General features: G+C 38.0%; 1 protein-coding gene across 1 annotated transcript in view; it reads left to right on the plus strand.

The window, feature by feature from the left end:
- THSD7B (thrombospondin type 1 domain containing 7B) overlaps positions 1–26,850 on the plus strand; it is a gene marked incomplete at both ends in the record, with an annotated part of 281,668 nt that overhangs the window by 70,678 nt on the left and 184,140 nt on the right. Inside the window, 4 exons of the mRNA XM_080620490.1 lie at positions 48–299; positions 7,593–7,762; positions 19,205–19,360; positions 21,045–21,242. Of these exons, the coding sequence (XP_080476616.1) occupies positions 48–299; positions 7,593–7,762; positions 19,205–19,360; positions 21,045–21,242 (776 nt within the window). The remainder of the gene's footprint in view (positions 1–47; positions 300–7,592; positions 7,763–19,204; positions 19,361–21,044; positions 21,243–26,850) is intronic.

Raw genomic sequence — 26,850 nt, forward strand, 5'->3', positions numbered from 1 at the left:
TTATTAAGCAAGACCTCCTCAGCTGTTTCACTGTGTTCTTACCACAGCCTCTGCATGCAAGATCCTGTCCCTTTGACCTTCAAGTCCTGTGTCATTGCTAAAGACTGTGAAATGTCTGAGTGGTCTCCATGGAGTGCCTGCTCGCAGACCTGCGGCTGGGGAGATCTTACCCCGGGCTTTCGGACCCGGCACCGTGGCATACGGAGTGTGGCGGTGGGTGCCGGGAAGCAGTGTCTGGACCTGGAAGAGAGGGAAGCGTGCAGCGTGGGACGGAAAGAGCTACTGCAGCCTTGCCCAAGGTACAGCGAGTGCTTTCAGCCCAGTTTTTGGAAGTAAAGAACCCCCTTTTTGATGACTGCCTTGTGCAGAGCAAATCATCCTTGCCCAGTGTTTGTGTGTGGAAAGGGTCACATGTCATGCTTTCTGTCTGTGTCTAGAAGATCATTGAGTTGGTCATTGTTAACTATGATTAGTGATATTATTTGTTAGTAATGTTCTTGTAATTGGTACTATTATCTGTTGGTACTGCTATTATAATAATTACACATGTATAGAAAAAAAATTAAATTATACACACTAGTTTATGTTTTCATATTTTAAAAACTGAGAGCAGATACTCCTGTTCTCTGTAGGGGCTTTTATACTAGTTGCTGTTCTGGAGAATTTCCTTAACTGCACAGAGACTGGGCAGGTCTCCATGGCTATGCTTTTATTGCCTCTGAAATAGTAATTTTTACGTAAGATTTGATGATTCCCCTTCATCTCCCCATAAAAATATTTAGTCCTCCTTGAGGAAAATGGGAACTGATCAGAGGTAGTAGCTTGGACTTTACTCAGCTTCTGTCTGGATACTTCTTGAAATGGGAAACTTTGCAGTCCCTGAGTGTTTGCTTCGTTTATGGCAATTTTTGTTCTGGCACAAGGTGAGGATTTCGCTTTTTTGGTCTGCAAATACATGCCGTTATGCTTGGCTAGGCTAGCATAGGAGGTTGCTAATTTACTGTGCAAAGAAAATAAAATATTGCTTAATATTTCATGTGATGTGTTCTGAGATTGACTGTAAAATGCTTCAAGATTGATAAAATCTTATATGCGTGCAGACAAATCTCCCTGTCTGTGAATGAGTGCATTTAATGGGAGGAGTATTCAGTGCTCAAGTCATGAGTTCCTGGGGGTTTGCCAGATCCTGTCAAAATCTTTGATAAAGCCTTTGCAAGACATTTCTTAGGAAGGTGTAACCTGTAAAAGTATCTCTATATCATTGGGTTCATTCAAAATCAAATGCTGATCATTTTTATGCACCCTGCTAGCAGAAGAGAGGAACGATAAAAAAAAATAATAAAATCTGTTGCTTGATTACATCCTACGAAAAGGCTCTTGCAGAGTGATTTTTGTTCCTGCCCAAATGCACATCAATTTCAAAGACAATAGAGTAACACATTGTCTTCCTGATTTTGTATAGGAGCATGGGTGCAGGTGACACCTGATTGGGGTATACCGGCTGGTAGTTAATCAGAGAGTGAATAGACATGTGTCTGTCCCTAGTTTCTCACTTCTACTTTATGACATTGCACTGTATTAAAGTGCAATTGATTCTAGTGGCTTGATGTAGAGCCAGGAGAGCCCAAAAGGTGAGAACCTGCATAACACTGACAATTTTGTGGAGGTACCACTTTTGCCATAGAAAGAAACCTGATGTTCATCTGGTATACCTCTGCTATGCCCAGGATTTCATGAGCCTATGAACTCTTAAACCTTCCCCATCCTACCATACCTGCACACCTTCAGTCCTTGAGGCAACACCTCCAGTGAAATATCTGTGTGAGGTGAGGTAAACTGCCTAATGAGCTAGCCCAGAAGAATGACATTAGACTCACAGATTGATAGAGCCACTTAGATAAAAATAAAAAAAAAAAATTAAAAAAAATCTGGTATTTAGTTGTTATTTCTAAGGATGTAGTATCTCAAAATGCAGGTGGTAGGGTAGGCTATGACTTCCTCACATGATGCACCGTTAAAGAGAATTTTGCAGCAATGCCTGGTTAGTAGACTTTGATTTGGCCATTCAGTGCTGCGGAAACAAGCAGGAATGAAAAGCTCTGCTGTTGCAGTATGTGCTGTGGGTCTACCAGGTAAGGTGGTGGGGGCTGTGGCCCCCCACAGTAAGGCTGTGGGGTACAGAATTCTGTATTAATGAACAGAAGTCAAACATGTTTAAGTATGTTATTTAAGTGTTAGCAGCTGATAACGGCTGTCAGCAGTCCATGTTACAGTTTACAGGCTGGTGATTTGGTGTGGATCTTTGGGAACTTCACATTGGAAACTAGTAGCTTTCAGCCTTAGAAGGATGTACTGTTAATCCCTGTGAAATATTATAAAAAGGCTTTGATGCTCCTATTCTCCTTATTTCAGCATGTTCTCTTTGCAGAGTAATACCTAGACAGATTATGCTTTTTTTCCCCTTAAATACATGCCACTTCATCTGTGGCTTTGCTGAGGCTTACCAAACAGTTTTCTTTTTTTCTTCCCCTTACAAGAAGATGATGAATTTAAGGAGATTCAGAGGCAGAAATAAAAGGCTCTCTCCTTCATGTCTGTTCTCAACACAAACCGTTCTTTCTTTCTGGTTTGTGTTTTCCTAATCTGATTAGTTTTAAAATCTTTTAAGGTGAGAGTCCTACTCACTTTTCCAGTTCCTGTAAAGCTGCTCTTTTGTGTTTCAAGACAAACAGCCTTTCCTTTAGCTTTATTCTTTTGGCAAGAATTTTTTAAAGCCTGCTCCGGGCACAGCAAAGAAAATGAGAGAGGACATAGCCTAGAAAGAGACATAGCCTGAGCAGCAGAAGGAAGGGGATTCTCTAGAGGCTGTGTTTTAATGCAGGGACAGAGAGCAGCACCCCATTGTGGAATGAAGGTACGTGTTGCAGACTACATCCACCAACTCAGAAAAGCAGCAGCTCAAGAGGTAGCACTTACAGATTTTACTCAGCAGAGGCAGATGGGTGAGGTTATATTCCAGCCCCAGCCTCCTAAAATGATCCAGAAGGACAAAAAATACCTTCAGTCTGAAAATTGCTATGTTAAGTATTACCTCTATGTCCATGGCAAGGCTGAAAATTAAAGGTCCCATCACAGGTATATGGCAATTAGTGTAAATTTCCTCTTAAATAGGAAGAGCTTTTAATTCTATGGCTGAAGTTTACAATAACTTCTTTAATCAATAGTTTAAATGCAAGAAAATAAAACACTTTAACTGCATGTAGGACTCCAGAGCTTTGTACTTCGTTTTACTTTCAGTCATTTGTTCTGAAGGGATTAGATTAAGCACTTATAAAGCTTAAATAAATAGGGGGTGATTCTACATTCTTTTATTGTGATATAAATTTGCAATAGTTCAATTAAAGTGAATGTGTGTATACAGGTATAAAACTTGTGTAAGTGCTAAGAGCATAAGTCCTGTGGAGTAGAAAGACCAAAAGGTTACTATAAATCAGAAAGATATTTAGTACTTGTTTGTTGCATACTGTCACTGAGTCATCAGTTTTAAAACAATGTATTATATAATTTTTATCCTTGATGCGTAGCTTTCATGTTCACTGGGAATAGATAGATTTTCCAGAATTGTGATTATGTCTTTAAATCTTTCATTTTTTGTTGTGGTTGCTATGTTACAAGACAGGGATTTAGAAAAAAACCTTTGCTTTGTTGGAAATTCAAAGCTTTTCAGAAGTTAAATGGTGGAAAATGGGAAAGTTTTAAGACCTGATTATATCAAAAGGCTTGAGGTTACTGCTGAGATACAGGTGTGATGGTATCACTTTGTAAATGAGGCCTATTATGCGTCCCAATTAAAGATAAGGCATTGGTGTGAAGTAGGAAAGCTTTGAAAGGAAATTCAGTGAACTGTGCTAGTAGGCTGCTGGAGATATGCTTTGGTAATGGGAGCAACACTACTCTTCAGCCCTTGGACCGTCACCAGTCATGGGCTGCAGCAATGACCTCCATTCAGCTGAGCAGCTTTGTTGTCCTCCCCTTGGACTGGGAACCATCTGTGGTGTAGCTTTTGTTCTCCAGCTCCATGCCATGCACTTCTGTGTCTGCAGTTGGGTGTCACAGTGCAAGAGCACACTTTGATGATGGTAACAGAAACCTCTGGGACCTGCTCTTCTGCTTCCTGAACTGACTTTCTAGCAGAGAAATTGAGAGCACTGCTTATGATGTGAAAAGCTATTCAGCTGTACCAGCCAAGTTCCCTCCTAGACACCTCAAGCACACACTTCATTGTTCTTAAACTAGCAGGTTTTGCTTGCCCATTTTCTTAAGCAGACTGATACAACTGTCTGTGGATTGTGGAGTCCCCATCTGGGTTGTTATTTAGCTAATCCTCTCACCATCAGCAATGGGATCTGTTAGTCTTTGAAGTAGCTAGACCTTCTGCAACTCGAACAGTAGCGTCAAAAACTGGAACCAAGCCTATTGGGAAGCCAAAGGAAAAGGCTGGGTTTTTTTCAGCTGGTAAGAGATCTCTAGATAAATGTGGACTGCAATTATACTGAGTTTGTATCAGTCTAACTAGATATTGGTAAAAGTTAAAATGAGATGTTAAATCTGTTGACATTTGAAATTATTGTCACTGATGGGTTTTGGCATAGTGATCACAAGAGTATGCTGGAGCTGACCAACTTTGGCCCAAATGTGTAATATCCCTTCCATTTACTGAGTTATTACACTTTTCAGCCTCTGGGGCTAGTGAATAGAGTGGCTAGGTGGCATTGGCCCCTTAGCTTAATGCTGGTACTGTGCATTTCTGGTATAGTCTGTTCTAACAATAGAATGTCCATAGTGGCATTGGTGGCTTTGGTCATCTTTGTTCAACTGGAGAAGTTACAGTCATGTGGTAAACCCGCTGTGGATGTTGCTAATAATTTGCAAGTACTGGCTTGAGGTTGCCAAAGTTACAAAAAGCCCGAAGTATTTACGTGCCATTAATTTCAGTTTTTCGCTAATGGCTATTAACAAGCTTCTGATTAAATATAAATAGAGATTATGTAGTCAGTTTCTCTTCATTAAGTAAAGTTTATTCTCATTGTCTTTAGTGTAGTGTGTAGATGGGCAAACTAATACCACGTATCCATGCTGCTTAAAACCCTGCAAGGAGTCTGCCAAAAAGCTCCAAGGTCACTTAATCCATCTGAAAAGGTCTTGCATTAGGTCTCCCACTCTCAGGAATAGTGCTGCCTTTGATATGTTTCTGGTGTGGTGGGCTTGTTAACAGTCATGAAAATGTGTACCTTCTAAACAGCTAATGATTGAGGATCAGGATTTGTTACCGGAAAACTCTGCACAGCCAAGGGTGTGTCCAGCTGGGAAAAAGAAAGATGGGGTGATGGGACTTAGGCTTTAAGCTGCTCACAGCAGAGCAGGCACTGGCTGGAGCATGCAATAGCTCTCCATTAAAGACTACTCTGTGGTTTAGCACAGTAGCACAATATCCAGTTACTCCATGAAAATGCCTGAAGGGTTGTTTTTTTTGGTGGTTTTTTTTTTTTTTTTTTTTTTTTTAAGATTTAGGGCCTGATGAAGTTTAATTATCTCTGAATTAAGATTTAGTTATTTTGCATAATTTTAATCACTGATGGCCTATTTTTCGTAGGCGTTAACTCTCACAATTCACACTGAATGTGAGAAGCAGGTGCTCACATCTCTAAAGGAACCCAGAGTTCACAGCTGACTACCTAAGCCAGATACTGGTAGTCAGTTTTAAGAAATAACTTCCCTAAAACAGCTATTTCTGTGGCTGTGAAAAGATGCATGTGTTCTGTATTTAAGCTTCTGGTTTGAAATTTAGACTTGAAGAGCACAATGTCCTGAAGTGGTGTGGAGGATTCCTCTTCAGCCACTCTTTGATGAAGAGCACTCTTCATCGGCTTTATGATGAGGAAGGTTGCATTTAACACTGCAGGCCCAAGAAATGCAATTAGGAATTCCCAGAAGGAACTACTAGAAGTAAAAATTCATGGCTGTGCTTTATATGTTGTGGGAGTTCAAGTATTTCATGCTTGTCATATGAGAAGTGTATTCTTTATTGTTTTTTCTGTTGATAATAAACCCTGCGAGAGTATCCAAATTTGCACATGATACTGTATATTATTTAAGAGAGCATGACAGCTCATCTGAAAAGTACCTGTAAATTAAAAGTAATTGGCAGTATTCACAAACGTTTTCCATGGGTATGTTGCAAAATCTGTAAGTACTTTGTGGCTAGAAATCATTCTTATACCCATATTTACAACATAAGTGAAGAGAACATTGATGTGTGCTCAGGCAAACTAATATATTCATTTTTTATATAATTTTAAGATGCATGTTTTCTTGCCAAGCTGTAGTCAAGAGCAGATACTTGCTATGAAGTATACACAGAATTACGATGTGGAAGGCTTTTCCTGCAGAGGCACCTCATTGTGCTTGAGTTTACAGCAATCAGTTCGCAGGTTAACAAATACACACTGTTTTAACAACCATGGATCTCCTGTAAGAGGAGAGAGCATTTGTTTTGAGGATAAAAAAAGTAAATTATTTTGCATAGCTTACATTACACAAAACCCAAAGATTGTATGGAAAAAAGTAAACTATGAAATTTAGAGGAGCAAAGGAATAAAACAGCCAAAGTGTGAACAGATTGGTTATAAAAACAATATTAGCTAAGATTTGCATTCAGGAAGCTAAGAAAGTCTTCAAGCTCTTTTCTACTCCCTTGATACTGTGACCTGTGAATCAAAATGAATTATGCCTGTTAAAAGCTGTTGTATTAGAAATATGCTATACATTTGCAGACATGTTGCAGAAATAACTTATGCTTTCAACTGATATGCAATACTGTTTTCCCTATAGTTTTAATAAGTTCTTACTGAAATTTAAACTGGATACATACCAATGATGATTGTACAACATTCACGATTCATTGCCCAAGAACTTTATGCTTTCGTGAAAACCATTAATGCTCTTTAGGTGTGAATGGAATACAGAATGATAGTATTTTTATCTGGAGCTTGCTGTGGATCACAACTTCTGGAAACTGAAACGAGAACTGAGTTACTTTAGCCAATCCCTTGAAGAAATTGGTAGTACCCTAGGCGTTTATAAAGCTGTCACCTATAGAAAAGCCACCTGGTGCTTGGAGCTCCATTGATGTATGTGGGGTTTTAGCTATTAAGTGCATTTCAGAGTGAGACATTCAGCTCTTGGCAGAGAGGGGTGGTTTAGTGGTTTGAGTCGCATGTTTGAAAACTAGTTTTTGCACTTAATCAAACCCCTTAATCTTTGTTTTTTCTTTGCACCCTGCTCAAAGTGTTGTCAGGATGATTTAGTGTTTCAGAATGCTTTGGAGATCTGACAAGTTTTACACAAGTGCTTCAGACAAATAGCAAATACTTAACCTTTGTAAATTTAACATTCCAAGTGTTTCAAAACACTCCGTTTTGGACAGGGAAGCACTGATATAAACCAATTGTAGTTTGTCATCTAATAAAATACCACTCCCTTACCCGTAGCTTTTCAAAAAACTCTCGTTTTACCTGCTTTTATTTCCTAAGATTTGCATGGAGGACTTCAGAATGGAAAGCTTGCCAAGTGTCTCTCCTCCTTGACCAGCAGGATCCTCGCCACAACAAGCATGTAGGCCTTTGTGGAGGTGGCATACAAACCCGGGAAGTCTACTGCGTCCAAATCACCATGGAACTTTGGATGTACCGACTGAAGGAAGGTAAATGCGTATAGTCATTCTGAAATGTCTGGCCCAAGTAGATTTGAGTAACATGATAGATAACATTCAGTCATTAGTAGGTTTCAGCTGGCTGATGCTACGAATTATATCCATGCTTACATTGTGAAGTGTTACTGACCGTCAGAGGGAGTGAGATCACGTGTTCCTCAGGGTCCCGAGGAACTGCCAGGAGCAACAACCTTCTGCGATGAATTGCTACCAGTTCTGTAGGTTACTTGTGAGGGAGGGTTTCAAAGAATGAAAAAGCTAAATTTTGCTTGGAGTTGAGTTTTCTTCCTCTCTTGTATATCAAGCAGCACAGCCCCTTGATAGCCGAATACATTCATATGTGGTTTTAGTCCTGGTTTAGAGTATAAAAAAAGATGTCACTGCATTCCGGATGTGGCTTTAGCCTCTGCTTCAAACTGATACACAATCTTTCTTGTGATCTGAAGGGGAAAGCAAAAATAATATTGTCACAACTTCTGAGCAGACAGATGGTTTTTGGACTCTGGAAGTGAGTTATATTTCTTTTAGAAGAATAATGAGTAGATACAGATGCATGATGAATAATTCATCTTAGACTGTTTTATTTACTCTATGTGGTGCTCTTGCAGAATATGTTTTTGAGCAGAGATGTAAGATAATAAGAACACAATATCATATCTTAGATTTGTTTACTTACAAAGGCAAAAGCAAATGTTTCCTGGATACCCAGTGTGTACTAGCATCCCCCACAGACTCTGAGATTATAGAAGGCCAGAGCCGTTTTAATCTCTACTCAATCCATGCATAGTTGCTGCTTCACCTCTCCCAAACATCTGGCATTACCTTGGTCTCCCAATACAAACCCCATTGTTGTTCTGCACAAGTGTGCTATGTACATGACTTTCAAAGTAAGAAAAATGCTGTTGATGAGAAGTGTGTAACATTTCTTGACTGTCTTCATTCTTCTAACTGCTGCTGCATTCATGCAGCCACTGTACGGCAAGTGGGTATGCAGCAAACTTTAACTGACTTTGTTCACATTTCTTTATTCTTTTTCAGTATTGTGAATTACTCAAGAAGATTAGAGGAGTGCATCTTGAAACCTTTGCAGCAACATAATTTGTAACAGAATTGGTGCTCTATATCCAGTGTGTGATCACCTGCAGGTTTTTTCCTTATTTAAAGTTCAGTTCAATGTAAAGATTGCAAACCATCCCCTCAATGAAAAGAAAACACTGGGATAACTCCTCCTTGTTTTTACAGTTCTAACCCTTTCTTTTTTAAAAAATAATTTCATTAAAGCAACTGAAAAAAAACAAAATATGCAGAGCAATTGTACAAGGTAAACATTATTACTGCCATTGCAAGACAGGAGTGCAGATTTGCAGTAGTCTTTACAAAGTGAGAACCGTATTTACTGCCAACATAGTTGCATGCAAATAGAAAGAGGGCCTTCCCAGTTATCCCTTCCTATCCAGTGATATTCAGTGTGTCTCACTTGCTAGCTGATCTATTTTTGTTCTTTGAATAAATAAGGAATGACATCTTTTCAGGCCTTTTTTTCTGGCAATTTGAACTGATAGAATACTTCTATTCATCACTAGGGCATCTTTTATTTTATCGTACCATTTTTTCAGTGATGGGGGAAGATGAGGAAGTGAATCCTATGTCTAAGCCAATTTAGAGTCTAATTGCTACCATCAAAAGTATAGTAATTTTTCTTTCTTCACCTCTTGAGTGTCCTTAAAGGGATCATTCAGGAATCAAACAAGCGAGTCTAATAGGTTATTACAGTCCATCACAGTTGTTATTCTTTTGATTACTTCCAATGAGAATTTGGACCTAGGCCCAATAAGATACGTGAAAGAAAATGTGTCCTGTGGTCTCTCCAGCAGCATTCTTGGATAAAGTATGTTGAATCCTAGTTGAAGACAGGTACCATCTGTGATTTATTTATACATATTGCTCAAAGCTCTTTTATCCCCCAAGGATATCTCTCCCATTTTTCATTTGCTTAGTCTTGGCATCTACTTTCTTTTTTATTAAAATGTGTATATTTAGAAAGGGAGACCCTGTTTTCTTGTGTCCTTATGTATAGAAGGTTAAGTCTGCTGAAAACTTTCTATACTTTGATTATAAAATTCCAACTTGAAGATATTGGAAATGGAAAACTTTTATTCAGGTATTACTTTCAGAAATGCATTGAGAAGATTTTGTATCTTTCTCTCCCAAGAGGTGACCTAACTAAGAAATACCTGTCTTGATCCAAGTGAAGTTATATATTGTTTTAGGCCTTGAAGAGGAAGTCCGTGTTTTTAACATGGGTGATGAGTATTTGGGGGCAGAAGGTCTTCCAGCGTTTGAAGTCCTTTGTAATATTCTTGCATTCTGGGACACTTAAATCTAGACAAAGCTGGCAGGAACATCGTAAATGTGTCAAGTGTTGTGTCATTCAGGTACCTGTAGGTAAGCCAATGTATAGGCACTTAAGAGACTGTGCTATTTTTAATGTTGGCTATTCAGTTGAAGGAATCTACATCTCTACTCAGTTGTGAGGCTTTTGTTAATTTAGACTGAACTTTATCATAATTGGCATTAAGCAGATCCTTGTGTTTTTAAATAATCTAATTGAATTTTAACATACTAAAATTTATAATGCTTAATTTTCACACAAAGATGGTAATCTAATACTTGAAGTTTATAATTATTCTTTTGATATCAGAGCTGGAAGCAGCAAAGCTACATGTTTGGAATAATGCTGCATTTAAGGAGGAGACAAATTTTGCACAAAAAATAGCATAGAAAATGCAAGTGAGCTACCTATGTACAGCTCCAGTCTGCCCTTTCTGTCATTCATCTCTGCATACTTCCTGATCATTGGGCCTGAACGTTCTGTGTCTGGAGCAAACTGTAGGCATAGTGGTGGATACCCTTCTTCATACCTCTTTTTTAATGTAAATCTCTTCAGTGTTATGGAAAGTCTTTTCAATAGAGCAGAAATGCAGATCCTCAACTTATTTTCAAAGCCAGGCACTGCTAAGTGAACACATTTTATTCTCTTTTCTGAATTGATACAACATTTTTGTGACTGTTGATTTTATAAAATGCTATCTGGAATGTGTTCTCCCATGATACATTTTCCCACAATAAATTTTAATTAATCTGAGCGAGCATCACTCACTAACAATCCCCAGTGTACCAACAAAAAAGACATTTGGTAAAAGTATGGAAAGATAATTATGCAATGATCACTTTATGAAATTTCGCTCCTTGTTTGGCAATACAACTTTCCTCTCAATCACAGAAAGTCCAATAATATGGGAATTAAAATTCCTCTTAGAGCCTGGGAATGGTGTCTGTATTTACATTAAAACAATTAATGAACATATGAGGTTCCTGCATTTACTCTTCTGCCTCAGGATTTTTTTACTTCCTTTCTTGAAAGCCAGGGAGTATCCTTTTGCTTTCTAATTAAATTTTGCTTTTTGGATTTATCCAGAGACTATAACCCTTAATCAGTTGTCTGGGGGTGGTATCCTTTATAAAATTCTCCAGAAGAACTCCTCTCTTCTCTGAACTAGTTACCTGCAGTCCCTAGTGACTGGGATTGGATGTCTCTCCATATTTTCTGTGGCTTTGTAACTAGGGATCTGCCTGTCCTGTCATTCTTTCATAAAATTTCTGCCTTATATATCTTGACATTTTTTCTTTTTTACTTATTGAATGAGATCCAATTTACCTCTCACTTTCAGAATTTTCTTATTATGTTTTTGGGAGCCTGTCTGCTTAAGTTTTAATTATAGGACTGAAAAGACCTTTATGAAATGTTTTTCTTCCTTGAATCCCCTTTATTGTTTACCCAGCATAGTAAAATTGGCTAATAAAATGTATCTGTTATTACCATCTCGCGAGCAAATGATTGCAGTTTCCTATCTTCTTAATATTTGTTATTTTCCATCTGAAAATCCACATTGAATTCTCATACCTGTACAGGGTTCTAAAGTTTTTTTACGCTTTTTTGGCTTAATAAGTGTCTCCATCATATTTGTCTCCGTATATTTATTTTTATTTGATCTTGAATTTCAGTAGCAGATATGTGAGGTAGTTGTGCCTTCATTATTCTCAGATACCTTTTAGTGTTACCCTGCAAAACTACTTCTTACAGAAGTCTTTATTACTTTTATACCCCTCTTTCCTTTGAGAGATGCTCAGCCCTCACCTGTTAGTAGACATATTTTCTTGACTTATTCCACTGCAGTTCAACCATTTTTGATTTATTTTTAGCATGCAATTCCACCTGGTTCATCTTGCATCAAATTTTTTTTTTATAAACTTGTGTGTTACCAGCTGTAGCAGCAAAAACTCCTTTAGTCTGTTTACAATTCAAGATATAGTAAATACTCAAGTGCCTTTTCAGGTCTAATGGTTGCTTTCTGATCCGTTCCTGTGTGTATTCCCCTATGTACTTTTGTCTTACAAGCCACTTTACTGACAGAATCCCCAAATGTTCTGAAAGTGTTGCATGCACTTTCATCTAAGCCCTACTTATACAAGTCTCAAAATGATAATTTAATGGCCTTTATCCTTTCTTTTTTCCACAAAATATCAAGCTTTCTCTCTACTTCAGTTAGGCAAAAATGTTTAATCCTTTCTTATCTGATGAGTGAACTTTTTAGACTGTTCTTAATTCCCATATGGGAGATGTTTTGGCAGTGTATTTTATTTTCCAGAAACTAGTGTCTCTTTGGAGTTACACAAAGATGAATTTGAGGTCTCCTTCATTTACATGTTGTATTATTCTGTATTTATTCCCATTCTTTTCTTTCTGCCCTTTTGTCTTTTCTAGCTCTAAAATATGCGGGTTTGCCTCTTCGCTCTGTATGCTCTGTTTCCTAATGAGGGTGCCACATTTTTTTCCTCTGCAAGTTCTTTGTTCTGCTGTGAATCATGATCTTCCTATGTATATCTTTTGGGGGGTTAGTGTTTCAAATTGGTACATAAGGCATCTGTTCAATAAACTCTTTGTTGGTATTTTTCTTTTCCTATTTGAACATACCACCACCCTTTTGGGTGCCATCTGTCCTGTCCGACTCTTTAGAAACAGTAAGTTGCTTGTGCAGGTTGTTATCATTTATGGCTGTTACCATCCCACATATTTATTGGGAAAAGATGTGTTCATTAGAGGTAAGCTGCACATAGGAGTTGGCATGGGATATGCGCTGTTGGGGTGAATATGAACCCGATGTGAAGTCTGAACACTAGATTAAATGCACACTGGTTTTGTGTTTGGGTGTGTTTTGGTGTTTTTTGGGGTTTTGTTTTGTTTTGGGTTTTTTTTTTTTTCAAATTTATGCTGGTGAACCTGGAGGAATGACAAGATTGATTTACTCACTGGAAATTAGAATTTAGGAACTTTGATGTTTAAATCCTGTTGTCCTTGTCTGGTATATAAAATTGAAAAGGAATAGGTTAGAATATATTAGTAATGAGAAAACTTGACAAGGACCATAGGGGAGAGAGAACTGATGGTCACCAGTGGTGTGAAAAAAACCTCTGTTCAGCTGGCTTGTGGTGCAGCAGTAGAAGCATCCAGCCTGGGGCTTAGTTGTCCTGAATCACACAAACCACATTCTCAGGTGGAAGACTCCCCTCAAAGGATCTCTCTCATCCCAAACTAGTTATTTATCATTGGGATGACCGAGCTGCTTTGAGAAGATGAGAAATACACCTCTGAAGTGTAAAATATATTCAGGCAAAGTCTGCATCAGATTTATATTGCTGGGATGCAGAGTTATTGATCTGTAAGCTCACCAAATGCTGAGCAGAATTTACGAGATAAAACTCATATAATGGAAAAATAAACATGTAACAGCTGGCTTCTTCAGGGGAAACCCTTTAGAAGCGAGAGAGGAAATGATTTTATTCAGTTCGTTGCAGTGCTTGAGAGTAGTGTTTAAATGTGTATTTCAAAAATTGTAGTTTGAATCCGTTCGGGGAAAAACCCAAACATTTTCTCTAATGTCTTTTAGAAGTGTAATATTTTCAGTTCTTTCATGTCTAGAAACTAATTAAAGTAAAATGAAGAGAATAATGTATAAAAGACTTAGACAGTGAAAGAAGTGTGCCTTCTAAAAGGTGCCTTATAAATAATACGCCTTTTTTTGTCAACAAGCTATTTGATATGACCATGAAATATTTATCCCTTTATGAATACTTTGATTTATATAACTGTCTTTGGTATGCAGCAAATAATATGCTGCCCAGTCAGTTCATATGAGATAATAGGTTTTAGCTTAGGATTTTATCTTTGAAACCTAAGATTTTAATATTATTTGTATTTTTGTCATTATTTCCTGCCACCTTAACTGGATTAATTTCTATTTAGAACGGTAGTGGTTTGCTGTAAGTAATTTTGTCCTGGTGTTGTTACTGGAACTGGGAGCTGCGTTGTGTTCAAACACTAATGTTGAGTCATATGAAAAAATAAAAGGATTGGTATGTACGAGGCTACACCACAAACTGGGACAGTGAGGAGAGGTAATGAAGCCAATAGTGGCTGTGTTTGTCCTGGAACAGGAAACATTTGAGATAAATCAATCTTGTGAATTTGGGTCAACTCTTCATGGAGCAGCCCTGCTGCTTTCAGGATCTGAGCTGACATGGCTATGCCATGAGTGGACTAGCTTAGTGTGTCACTATCTTAGCTTTGGGCCACCCTTACCATGTCCTAGTATCATAGGCACATTCATAGTGGTGCTTTTCTTGTTGTACCAGAACTGCTGCAGTGATGTGGCATTCACAGAACAGATTTCTGCTCCTTGGTGCTCCTTCCTCTTGAATGAATGCTAAACTTTGTGATGGGCAAAGTTCACACTCTTATGAGGCTTTCATGAAGTAGATCACCACTTCTGGGTTTTCTTCCCTGTGTTCCCTGTGGCTTCTGTCACCCCACCTGGTCTGTCCCAGTGGTTTCCGGCATCTGATGTCATTTTCTGAATAATAGCTATCAAGGCTCAAACATCCTGGACAATTCCTTTTTCTTTCCTGTTGTTTCCTTCACTGGCACCCTAGCATCCCAATTGCCTCTACTGTTTTTCCTGGACACTCTTGATGACTTTTCTCCTCTGCTTTGCTCAGCCAGGTGACTGCTGGTTTGAAGCCTCATCTTCACTCTGAATTTTGCCAGATCTGCAGTTTCTGTTTATAATCTCTACAAATTCTGCTGTAGCAAAACAACACAGTATTCCAGTTGGAATCAGGATCACATTGTGCAGCAGAGGGTATGGACACAGAGAAACTTTTAATACTATGGAGTGCTAATAGTCTGTGTCACTTTAATAAAATTGCGAGGATCTTTATTGTTCTGAAATACATTAAACTGTTGTTGCTCGTGGCAATCTGCTATTAACCCTCTTTCATGCTGTGATTAGCCTTCTATTCATACTTTATTTCTTGTCTATTAAATAGATTTTAATTGAAAATAGGACTTTAACTTTGTGCCTTGTGGCTTCAAAAAGAATTGATTCTTCTTAAAGGCATGAAGGAACCCTTTCCATCAGGCATGGGGTGCATTAGGCTTTTTGGTGGAGGGGTGCACTAGACTAGGGTTGGCACCATTTCCAGGCTAATTAAATTACCTTCACTACTTCTGTCTAATGTTTCAGTTTTGCTATAAAAACAAGGCTTTCATGTTAGAGAAATTACAAGTGTTTTGCTGGGTTAATCCCTATTACATTGTACACGTGTAGGTGTTTTAATAACATAACTCATTCCTTTGTGATTTTCTCAAGTGATTTCCGCTTGTGTTGATCCAAGTGTCTTTGGTTCATGAGTCCTGGCAAAGGCAGTAGGAACTTTCACAGAGATATGCCATCTCTTTCTTGTACCCTGTCAATCATTAATTTGGCTTAGTCCAGTCAAAGATCAGGTAAGCATCTGGATTTATTGCCTTGAGAATTGAATATTAGCTAAAATATGGCTGCACCAGTATATAAGAGACAGTCCTGGTATTCTTTGAGCGTATCCCAGATATGTTAGTGGTATATAGAAATGCTTCATTTAAGTGTTAATGTCAAAAATGCTTGTTATTTCATTGGAAGAGGGAACTAAAGTTAAGGTCTGGGAGAAAAACGTGTTATTTACCTCCCGAGGAATTGAAAAACAAAATTTGAAAGGAATCACTGCAACCAAAATTTCATCCTATACATTTCTCCCTGTGTCTGGTCATCATTGCTTTTTAACACAGTGTTGGTATGTATGCCTGCAAGTATATGTGTATGAGTATGTTCACACCTAATTTATTTATTGTATTAAAATTACATTATGGAAATAATCCTATCAGAGCTGATTTTGTCTTCCACTCTTCCTCCAAATCACTGCCTGTGTAAAAATATATAGGGAAACAAGATACTTTATAACCCAATTTATTATATCCTGCTGGTAGCAATAACCTGAAAATAACAGCAAATAGTAAAATTCAAACTCAAGGCAGACACTGGTGCTGGGAGCAGCTGTAGTCGCATTTATAAAGGATAGATTCAATATAACAGCTATAGAAATGTGCAATGTTTCAGAGGCTCCCAGATTAGTGCTTGATTGCTTTTTCAAGTTTGTTCTATAGATTGGGAAGAACACAGGATTTTAAAAGGTATGAACAAGCGTAATAAATAAGCTGCTACTTCAATCAGAAATATTGCCTCCCTCTCCCACCCTTTACTTCCCTGGCTTCTACCTTTCCCCTTCACCCTAAAAGTGGCCAATGTTTTTCAAATGTAAATATGCAAAAGGCAGTGTATGAAAATTCTGGCATTTAAAAGGTTCACAGGAAAAAATCCCACCTAATAGTCAAAAAAAAAAAAAAAAGGAAAAAAAATTATTACAATATGAAAGAACAGCACTAGAAAATCACATCAAGCAATTAAATAAAAGAGATGGAAATTAGGGTTGTCAATCGGATGGCTGAAGAAGAGATGAAATTCCTTTATCGAGGACCCCACTGGCTATCATGCCAGAGTGACTCTTCATACATCCTGGTTTTGGAAAAGGATGTTATTGTATATGTGTTTATTAATGCAGCTTGTTTCTTTTTGTACTTATCTTATTCCTGAAGACTTTCACTGGAAGATTGTGGTCAATGTAGTGTGAGTATAAGCTGGCACCCTCAGTGACATGGTTTAGTGGTGGTCTTAGCAGTCCTGGGGTAATGGTTGGACTTGATGATCTTAAAGGTCTTTTCCAACCTAGTTTATTCCATGAATCTATAATTATGTTAGAATAGTCTGTATTTTCTGATTTGCATTTTACAAAATACGTAGAATTAGTTAAAGAAGTGAGTAAACAAGTAGCTTTATAGCAGTGACAAGTAGCATGTTGGTCCTGGGAAGAGCTCCCAGTGCTAGAATTAAATAGGCATCAGCCTGAGGGAAGAAGAGGAGCAGGAAGGTGGTTGATAGGGATTTCCTCCAGAATAGGAAGGAGTCTTCCATGAGTCAGGGATGGCTGGTAGGCTTAGCCTACCAATAAAAATCTGCCCCTTTACCTTTTTGTAATGATTTTTTCTTGTTTTTCTTTTATCCAAAATCAGTTTTAAATACCCTCACCACCACTGCCTGTAGCTGGTTAGTTTTTGAGGAGAACCAGCGTGCTTTATCTAGTGGCTTCCACGTTTAAGTAGTTAAATTACAATATAGAAACAATATAAAAATCACCAAGGAGGGAACAGCTATTGCTAGCAATGACACCTTGAGTTAAAGCAGAGTAGGACTGGACTTTATTCCTTGGGTTGACCATCTGCCCTGTATTTCCTTTAATTTTTTCAAGTGAACTTTATAAAAATGGTACAGTTTTGCAAAACTTGATGCTGAAAGGCAGGTTAAGTCATGCATGAGACCTCTTGGTAAAACAAATACTCTTATCCTTAAAACTGTAACGTTAATCTCATTCTGTCACTTCACTTGCAAGGTCTCTAGAAAAGGTCTGTTTACGTTAGCATTCAGGGGAATTTATGTCACCTCATTGTAATGTCTAAATGAACATGTCAAAGACCTTACAGTGTCCCAGAAAACATTCAGAAAATAGTCTTTTTTACTAACATATTATCTTTCAGCTTAGAATTAAATCACTTATGTTGTTTAATCCTGTTGTTCTGATGAGCTGGAATCATAAGCACTGATATTGGTCTGAAGTCTCAGTTTCAGCATGTGCAAATCAAAATTTATTGAGATTTTGAGCACTGAAGTCTTGTGTTTAAAAAAAACCAACTTGTGTTTTTCGTCAAGCTGTCCATTTTAAAGAAAATGGTAAAATATCAGAAAAATTAAAGATCCCGCTTTATTATTTTCATAAATTCTTTTCAAGTCAATTCCATGCAAAGAAAAATAGACATTAAACATAAAAATGAGGATAAAGCAAAATCAGTAGCTATAAAAATTAATGAAGTCTCTGTAATACCATGACAGAGTAAACTCAAACAAGCGTTTGCCTTTTGAAAGACTGCTTTGATATTGATTTATCTAAAGAGACAGCCAAATTCAGCCCATAATGTAATTAAAATGCAATATTATATAATGACTTAGAAGACAGATTTAAGAGTCTTTCCCCTTCTTTTCGTTCTTCCCACTGCCCCTCATAAAAAAGCCGGAGAAGTTAATTGAAATTTAAAGTTAGTTGAAATCTCTTATTATAAAGGAAAACACGAAGGGAATTGGCTTTCCAAAGTTATTGTCAGTATCAACTAAACTGGTACTTGGCAGAGTTTGGGGTTAGTTCATCTCTTGGATGAAGAGGTTTGGAAAGCCATGCAAGCCTTGGGTGTAGGCAGCTCAAGTACATGTTAAGAGGCTTTATGTATATGTCTGTGTAGAAGAAAGAGAGCTCTGCTCAATTTTATTCAATTTATTTCAATTTTATTTTTATTTCACTTTTATTGAAAGTAGATGGAGAAAATTCAAAGGTTTAGAGCATGCATCTGTAATGCAGAGGTGGCAGTGCCCCTTGTGGAGATGAACACAGGTAGATTCCCCGTGCTCAGGTTTGTATTATCTGCCTCTGCCTGGCTCCCCATTGCAGTGTGAGCTTTTTTGGATTTCCTTCTCATGTGTTTTTCTCTTTAGTATGATATAAAGAGGTCGCCTTGGCCATCAGTGCAGGGGATTAGATTCTAATTTGTTGCTACAGCATTGTTGAAAATCAACAATGAATTTAGTTTTAAAGCACTGTTTACTGTTAAGCTTAGTTTTAGTTGGCCTGCTGAATATGGATGATTTAGATGAAACTTTGAGTGCCTTGCTGAACAGAGGATTAACTTTTTGCTCTAGGAGGTAAGACCCTAAGAAAGCACAGGAGTTTGGTGTATTCTGGAAAACTAAGGCCAGCAGTAAAGTCTGGAGCTCCATGTGTTGGTCAGGGCAAAGTTACAGCCCTGCTTTTCTTTTTTCCTTTCTTTTTTTGTCTTAGTTAATAGACCAGTTGATGGGAAGCTATGCCTAGGACCTGCTCCCTCCGCCTCCCAGCTGTGTAACCTGCCGTGCCCATCCGAATGTGTGGTATCTGTTTGGTCAGTGTGGGGCCCTTGCCTTCATGAGAACTGCCAGGACCACCACAGAGGAAGAGGTAATGGCTACTCTTACATACTGCTTTTGCAGTGTTTGGGGATCTAAAGCAGGTAATGGAATATTATGATGAGATTGCAGAAGCAGTTGTGTCAAATTTTACATTGGAAGCTAAATGGATTTTTTTTTTTTAAGTTAATCTAACCATAGGATGAACCTCCTTGATGTGCATTCAGGAATGGAATATGACCTTTAAAAGCTTTCTGCAGTTATTCTTGGGAGGAGAAAATAAAAAAAAAAAAGAAAAAAGAAAAGAATAAGATAAGATTTTCATCCTGATTCAGATCCTTTTGTCCTGCACTGAACTTGTAGAAAAAGAGGATTTCCTGGGATAGCAGCTGCAGACCTCCGCAGTGCCAGGCTGTCCCTCTCTGATCCCCCTTGGAAGTCCAGCTGCATGCCTGGATTCAAGGGCAATGCTTGGGTGGTGTTTATCCCACAGCCCTACCATCCTGGAGTTAAGGTGACGCAAGAGATTGTTCTCATTGGTCTGGGTTTGTTTTAAATTCCTGGAAGAAGAGTATGCAAATATAATTTAACTCCCTTGGATCCTAATTGACTAGCTTAAATGTTTGTTGCTGCAACACTTTGAAATTCATTGCAAAGCCTTTCCTAAGGGTCTGAGTTGAAAAGGGGACTGTTGGAGTTCATGCCAGGGAATGAATACTATTGTTTGGAAATTACACTTATCTGGAAATAGAATAAGTTTTTGAAGTGATTTGAGCTGGTCAGAATTTTTCAAATTAAAAATGAAATAGTAAAATAATACTGGTTTAACATTAAAGTTTCATTTTTAAATTGTTTTGAATGATTTCATTTTGCTGATTTGCAAATGGTGGAAGTTTGGTCTGTTGTATTCTCTGGAATGTTTTATTTTTTGTTTTCATTTCTGTTTCATGGCCAAGGCATTTCCATGTGGCCTCCACTAATGCCGTGTATTTGCCCCTTGTCTGAAACTGTTGTAAGAAAGACCAACATGTATTTTTTTTAATGTCTTTCTTAGAATTCTGTCATTTACATAACAAAACATGCTGAAAGATACTGGCACATTAGTTCTGCATTTTATATAGCAACATGACTTTCGGTTTTATTCAGAAGGAGGTAGTTTATGTAATCAATTCTTTCATTATTTCTGTAACCTTTTCCTTCCACTTTACATTTGAATCTTCCAGTTTAATAAGATGTCATTTCAAGGAGGTGTGATATGCATTATGTATCAAAAATCCTTACACCTTCATAAAGTGGAATACTAATTTCTTAGTAAACCGCTCTGCTCCATCTCAAAACAAGTCTTTTCATTAGTGGATTCCCAGGCAGAATATAGATGTCCTTTATATCTTCAATTCCTGTAACTGTTTCTCTCTTCTTATCTTAATGTTGTTATTAGATTAATATATGCATCAGTGGCAAATTCCTATATTTGGACAAGTATATTTCTATCAAATGTTGATGAAAGGGAAAAAGAAATATGAAAAATGTGGGTTGTTGGAATCCTTTACATGCTCTTAAAATTTGCATACATATACAGCCAAGTGTTGTCCTAATCAGTTCAGTTTTTAAGCGTTGTACCCTGGTTTTTATTTATATTCCCTAGTTCCAGATGACTTAGATAGTCCTCTTGTAACTAGATTATTGGTATAAATAATTTTTTTGCTTGTCAAGTTGCTTGGTTTCTATTTTTCCAGGCTTTAGGATGAGACAAAGGCAAGTGATCGTGGATCCAGTAGACACCCTGGCAGATTGTCCGCATTTAATTGAATCTATTCCTTGTGAAGACCCAATGTGTTATGAGTGGGTTGTTTCAGAAGGAATATGTGTGACTGACCATGGAAAATGTGGACCTGGAAAACGCATCCTGAAAGCTGCATGCAAGAACAAGAAAGGTATGCAATGGTATTGTCTTAACAGCCCCATGTGTTTTGTGCCCGTTTCTAAAATGGCATTCTCCTGCAGAGCAATTGTGATTATTTACAATAGCTCCTTACTGAATTTTTATGAAACTTTCGGGTTTTGATGCCCCTAGCATTTCCTCTATGCTCAGTTTTTAGCGTGTGGTCTGCATATTTATATCTTAGAATAACCCTTTTACAATTATGAGAAGGGATGCTCAATTATACTGCTAAAATTTATACAAGAATTAGATGTAAATGAACTGATAGTACTAAATAATAGTTTACTTGGCAGCAGTTTGAGACCTACAGTGTGTTCGGTTTACAAATTGTTAATGAATAAGTACATTTTTCTATGATGTTTACAAACAACCAGCAAGAGCTTATTTCTTGTGCATGGTTTGAACCTCAGCCAAAAGTTTCATTTCTTGATAAGGTCAGTGTTGTCAGATCTTTAGATTCAATTACATGGAGCACAATTTTGCAGTCCTTAGTCATGGTGAGACAGCTATCATCTCGAAAGTGGCAAAATTGTGGAACTGTAGAGCCTGATATTATGTCTGAAATGGAGAATTCTTCTTTTATATGGTGCTGAGAGCACTCACAGGAAACAATTTCAAGTTGATAACAAGAGGGGTTAATTGGCAAATGGCTAAAAAAAGGGTGACACTTCTGAGGCATTAGAATCTGACAGAATGAAATGATGGCTGCTTTGTGTGAAGATCACAGATTCTCCTGAAATACTTTTAAGTATATGTGGTTTTCTTGTAAGTTTGTGAAAATGGGAAAGAAAGAAAAAAAATAAAATAAATCTTTAACTGTTATAAAATGACATAGCCAGAATATAATGAAGAGCAAAGAGCTGTCTCTGCATGTTGTCTGAGTGGTTTCTTCTGGTGTGTAACTGTAACTGTAGGTCCATTCCTGCAGCAATGTTTGCAGATGCAGTCTTGTATTGCTAAGGAGCACCATGTACTTCACACTGTTAAAACTGTGCCATAATCCATTTTTATGCTGCAACTTGAGACTTGGAAGGAAAGCATAAACCATGGCAGATGCTCATTGATCTCTGATCAAACTGTTCTCTGTGTCTATGATCCTTAAGAAGCTATACCTCTGAAGTGTCTCTTCTTCACTTAGTTGTTCAACAAGGGATTGGAAGTCTCATAGTACCCTTTTCATTTCAATTACCTGTGCATGTTTTAGTTACAAAAACAAAGTTGGGATATTCTTCCAACCCCATGACCCCAAGGTAAACATTTTCACTGGATGTGTTCATTGCCCAGTTCTAGCTGAGGTTTCACAAGGAACTATCTAGATCACTAGGCAGATCAGAAGCACTGGCTAGAACTACTTTTAAGCTTTCCTGAATTTTTGATCCACTAGAATAAAAAAAAAGTTGGGGGAAAAAAAATAGTTTCTTCTTCTGTCAATCCAGTAACACTAGTTACTTTGTTTATAACCTTTGTTTCTTCTCTAAGGTTCTCTTAAATAGATTGTAATTGCAGTAAGTGGTCTGTTTTGTTAGATATAAAAGCTGGAGTAAGCTGCAGAGTTGCATTAAGTGTTTTATCTGGAATAGCTGGTTACTTGGTAGTGGGAAGCCAGTAGGGAGTTGTGTGAAACTGAGAGGCATATCAATTGCAGGTAAATAGCACAAGGCCTATGCTAATGCTTAGCATTATACAGAAGTTAAAAATTCTGTGCAAGTAACTGCCCTGCTGAAAGCATTTAGAACAGCTGCATTATGGGCTGGTATTTTCATTTACTTAAACATCTTTTGTAGAATTCAGCTTTGTATCCTAAAATCCGGTCATTTATCCAGTCATTGTGTCTTCTGTGCCTGGCATTTTTGTTCAGTATTCCCACTGAATGCCTAAAGGGATTGAAAAACAAAACATTTTTTTTTGGACTCTGTTAAATGACAAAATCCAATGTATCATCATCCTAAGAACAGTTTATTTGGGCCTGGAGTATGTTGATTAGGGTACTTTGGGTCTTACGGGTATCCTTGCCTGCAAGCTGTCGTCATTTTCATATAATGCCAGGCTTTTTGGCATGATGCTCTCCTCTTCTTGTTTCAGTGTGTTAGTTCACTGCTCTTTAGAAGTGAGAAGTAGCTGATACGTCAGTCCTTTTTGTGTCAGCCATGCTACAGACGAGCTTGGCATCGTGGCTTCTTGCCCTTGCCCATCTTCTCCTCTCCCTTTACCCACAGCATGGCCGAACCTGTGTCCTTTGCTAGCCCATGTTCTGCTGTATAATGCAGTTGCATACTGCTTTCCATGGCTCAGGGACCTGAGGCCTTTTGTCATGAGGAGATGCAGCTTTTGCTTGACAAAACTGAGCTTTAATTACATTGACTGCAGTTGAAGGGAACTGGCCATGTTTCCCAGTCCTCTCTCCCACAGCAGACAACTTTGCTGCTGCCAGCAGAGCCTGTGGGATCCTACTGGCCTAAACTTCTCTCCAGCAAGATATAGCTTGGAGGTTCATCTTTATCTCTTGTATGTGTTGATAGATAGTGAGTGAGGTTAACGACGCATTAGCCCTTCTGTGTCCCACTTTTGCTCACTCTAGTGTCTTTTTCCCATGCCACGTCTCTTGCATGCTTGTGCTGCCAGCCTGGGTCATGAGAGAGGGTTGGGAGGAACCTGTCTGGGAGGTGAGCAGGGAGCAGCAGCTAACGTATTTCTCTAACAGAAACCTCAACTTCGGAGCCCCTTTTAGTGTTCTCTCCTTCCATTTTAAGAAGCCATCGTTTATGGTGAGAAGATTTTGTGGTACTGACCCAAGTAACAAAGTGCCGCTGGCCTGAGCTGGAGCTTGAACAACTCAGGAGCAAGTTGCACACGGGTCTTACTCTGGTTTGCAAGGTTTCTCTGAAGACTTCGCTGTCAAAGCAGTTTCTCTTTGTAAGGGCTTGTGTGAATTTCAGTGATGTAGCATTCTTACTTCCACTTGGCCTAGAGGTACAAAAGTGAGTTTTTGTTTCTTAAATAGGTTAATGTAGAGGGTCCATAATGAAATGGCCATCATACGGCACATACTACACACAACATGTTTTCATTGGGTAGCTGGAATCTGTGATTTGCAGTCGTTAGCATAGATGAGGAGGAATGAGAAGACCATAATAATCTCATAACTTTGTCACTGTTAGGTGTCTCTGTTCCCACCTAGTTACATCTCTAATCTCTGTTAATAAGTTGTTAAACATGCATATTATGCTTGCTAGAAACTCTTAGGGTCTGGTCCGTATCCCTCGAGTTCAACTTTTCTGTAGCATCAGAAGACAGTAGTGTAATAAATCAAATGAAATTAAATAATGTGTAGAAATGTAATAAAGTAATGCGTAATATGAGAAAAGACCTATATTGCATGCTTCTTACAAACAAAATTTTATCAGCAAACTGTTCTTTATTTAGTTAGTGAAGGACAATGAATACTTCTGAGGAAGTCTGTGAAGACAAAAGAATAGTACAGGAAAATGGATGATGCTAGTTACAAGTGGATCGTGTAAGTGTATCATTTGGTACCTGGATCTATAATTTAGATCAAAGAATTTATTTGCAAACTCTTTTTTATATTCACACATAACCCAAGGATTATTTGTGATTTTTGTCAGTTTTTGTTTTAGGTTGTTCAACAAAGAATTGCATAATCTCTTGTTTGTAATGTATTCTTGATCAGATGGTTGCAAGTATTTGACATTTGAATTTATGCAGTCTTGATTAGAACAGACAAACATTACTGTGTATTGACCAGATGAAAATAACTCTCTAAAAACTTTCCAGTTCACTTGGTCTCCTTAAATGATGCTGCTCAGTAGATACAAAACCACAAACACGGTCAAACCTTTTTAATTTTGAAATGCAATTGGACAGTAGTCCAATTTTCATTTTTTGATAGTAGTAGTCCAAAGTTTCATTTTTTGAAAACAATGACTAAAATAATCTTTTTTGTGCTCTGCTGCTTCTTCCTTTGTGATAGGTACAAGCACTTTGAGTATGGTGTGACAAAGGGAATTCAATGTTGTAGTAGTGTGCAGAAAACTGCAGATAACATTAGACAGCAAGACTTGACTCAGGGTGTGGCAGGTAAAAGTTCAGTCAAAACAGGAGCTGGTGTGCCTTCATAGGTAGTTTCCCAGTTTTTGATTTAGATGCCAGGAAATACAATTGTATTTAACTTATAAATGGTGTTGAGTTTTATCTGATGGAGGAATTTGGGAACCCTTTTGTTATTTTCCACATCTGTTTTAGGCTGTATTAATAACAGAAAAATAGATTGAAACAAGACAAATGTTGAACCAAATTACAGTATTTGAAAATGCACATTATGATCATGTAGCTTGTGAACACAGCAGTTCTTTTAATGAGGAGTACAACCTGAGAACATATGTAAGAAGGAACTACAATAAATTCATATGATAAATTCATGCAATAACAAGTATGACTCATAAAGTGACAATTTATTTTTCTAGCCTTTTATAACTGTTTCTGACAGTATTATAAACTAAATCTCACCTATTAGCAGTACTCTTGAATAGATGCAAAATGTTATTATTCAGAATCATACCCACAAGTTGTCAGTCTAGTTTGTTGTAATTTCCCTGTCATCAGCTATTAATTTGCTTCTGCTCGTTCTGATTCCTACCAGAAGAACTATTAATAACAAGGATGATTTTTGTGTCATAGTGAACAGCATAGTGTCTAAATAATCAAAAATAAGAAATAGTTTATACCCAAAGGCTTCACTGTTTTAATCAGAAATTATCAGATTGGCAACGAGGTTTAATGCAAAGGTTGTATGATTTTGCTGGATTCAGGCTGTTTTCTAGTTAACCAGCCCAGTCACAGCTCAAAAGCTGGTAAGTATTTTCCCTTCTAAACTGTCAGTCTGGGTATCAGGTTTTCTTAATTTTGTGGGGTTGTCTTCCTTTCAGCGTACAGTATTTATAACAGTGGTGAATAATCTCTTGGTTCCTTATTCATGCATAGTTCACACAGTGGTAGGGAAATGCAGGTGCCAAACTCTAAGGAGCAGAGTCCAGAGATTCCAAAAGAACATTGCTTTCTACCTTCTCCTGTAGCACTCAAATGACTGTTCCTGGGACCTGTCACAAGCCACCTTCTTTAGCAGCTTCTGCCTCACTTAGATGTTCCCAGGTACTTTGGAGGTTTCTGTTCACCCTTCCATGCCATATATGAGGAAAATATCTGGCAAATCCTGTGACTTGCACCTATAAGGGGTAAACCACTCTGCTAAGACAATCTTCCTAGATGGTACCTTAGAAATTAAACATGCTGCAATCTTACTGTCATAGCTGTGATGGTGGCAAGATGTTTTCTTTTAAGTATTCTCAGTGGAATAAGCTGCTGGCTTCGATCTGCAAGAGTTACCTGAGCTGGAGGCAGCACCCATTGCCTGAGCCTGGACTTACTGAGCCTCGCTGCTGCTGGACATGGGGCTGCATGAGCAGCAGCAAAGAGCAGTCAGGACCGTAAATGACTGTGGAGTAAAAAATCAGTCACCCTTATTTCACCTTTATTCTACTATTACTGCTGCTGCTCTGGCAGTACTGATGAGAGTCAATTCAGCA

The sequence above is a fragment of the Psittacula echo genome (assembly GCF_963264785.1).
Source record: "Psittacula echo genome assembly, chromosome: 6".
Classification (NCBI taxonomy): Eukaryota; Metazoa; Chordata; class Aves; order Psittaciformes; family Psittacidae; genus Psittacula; species Psittacula echo.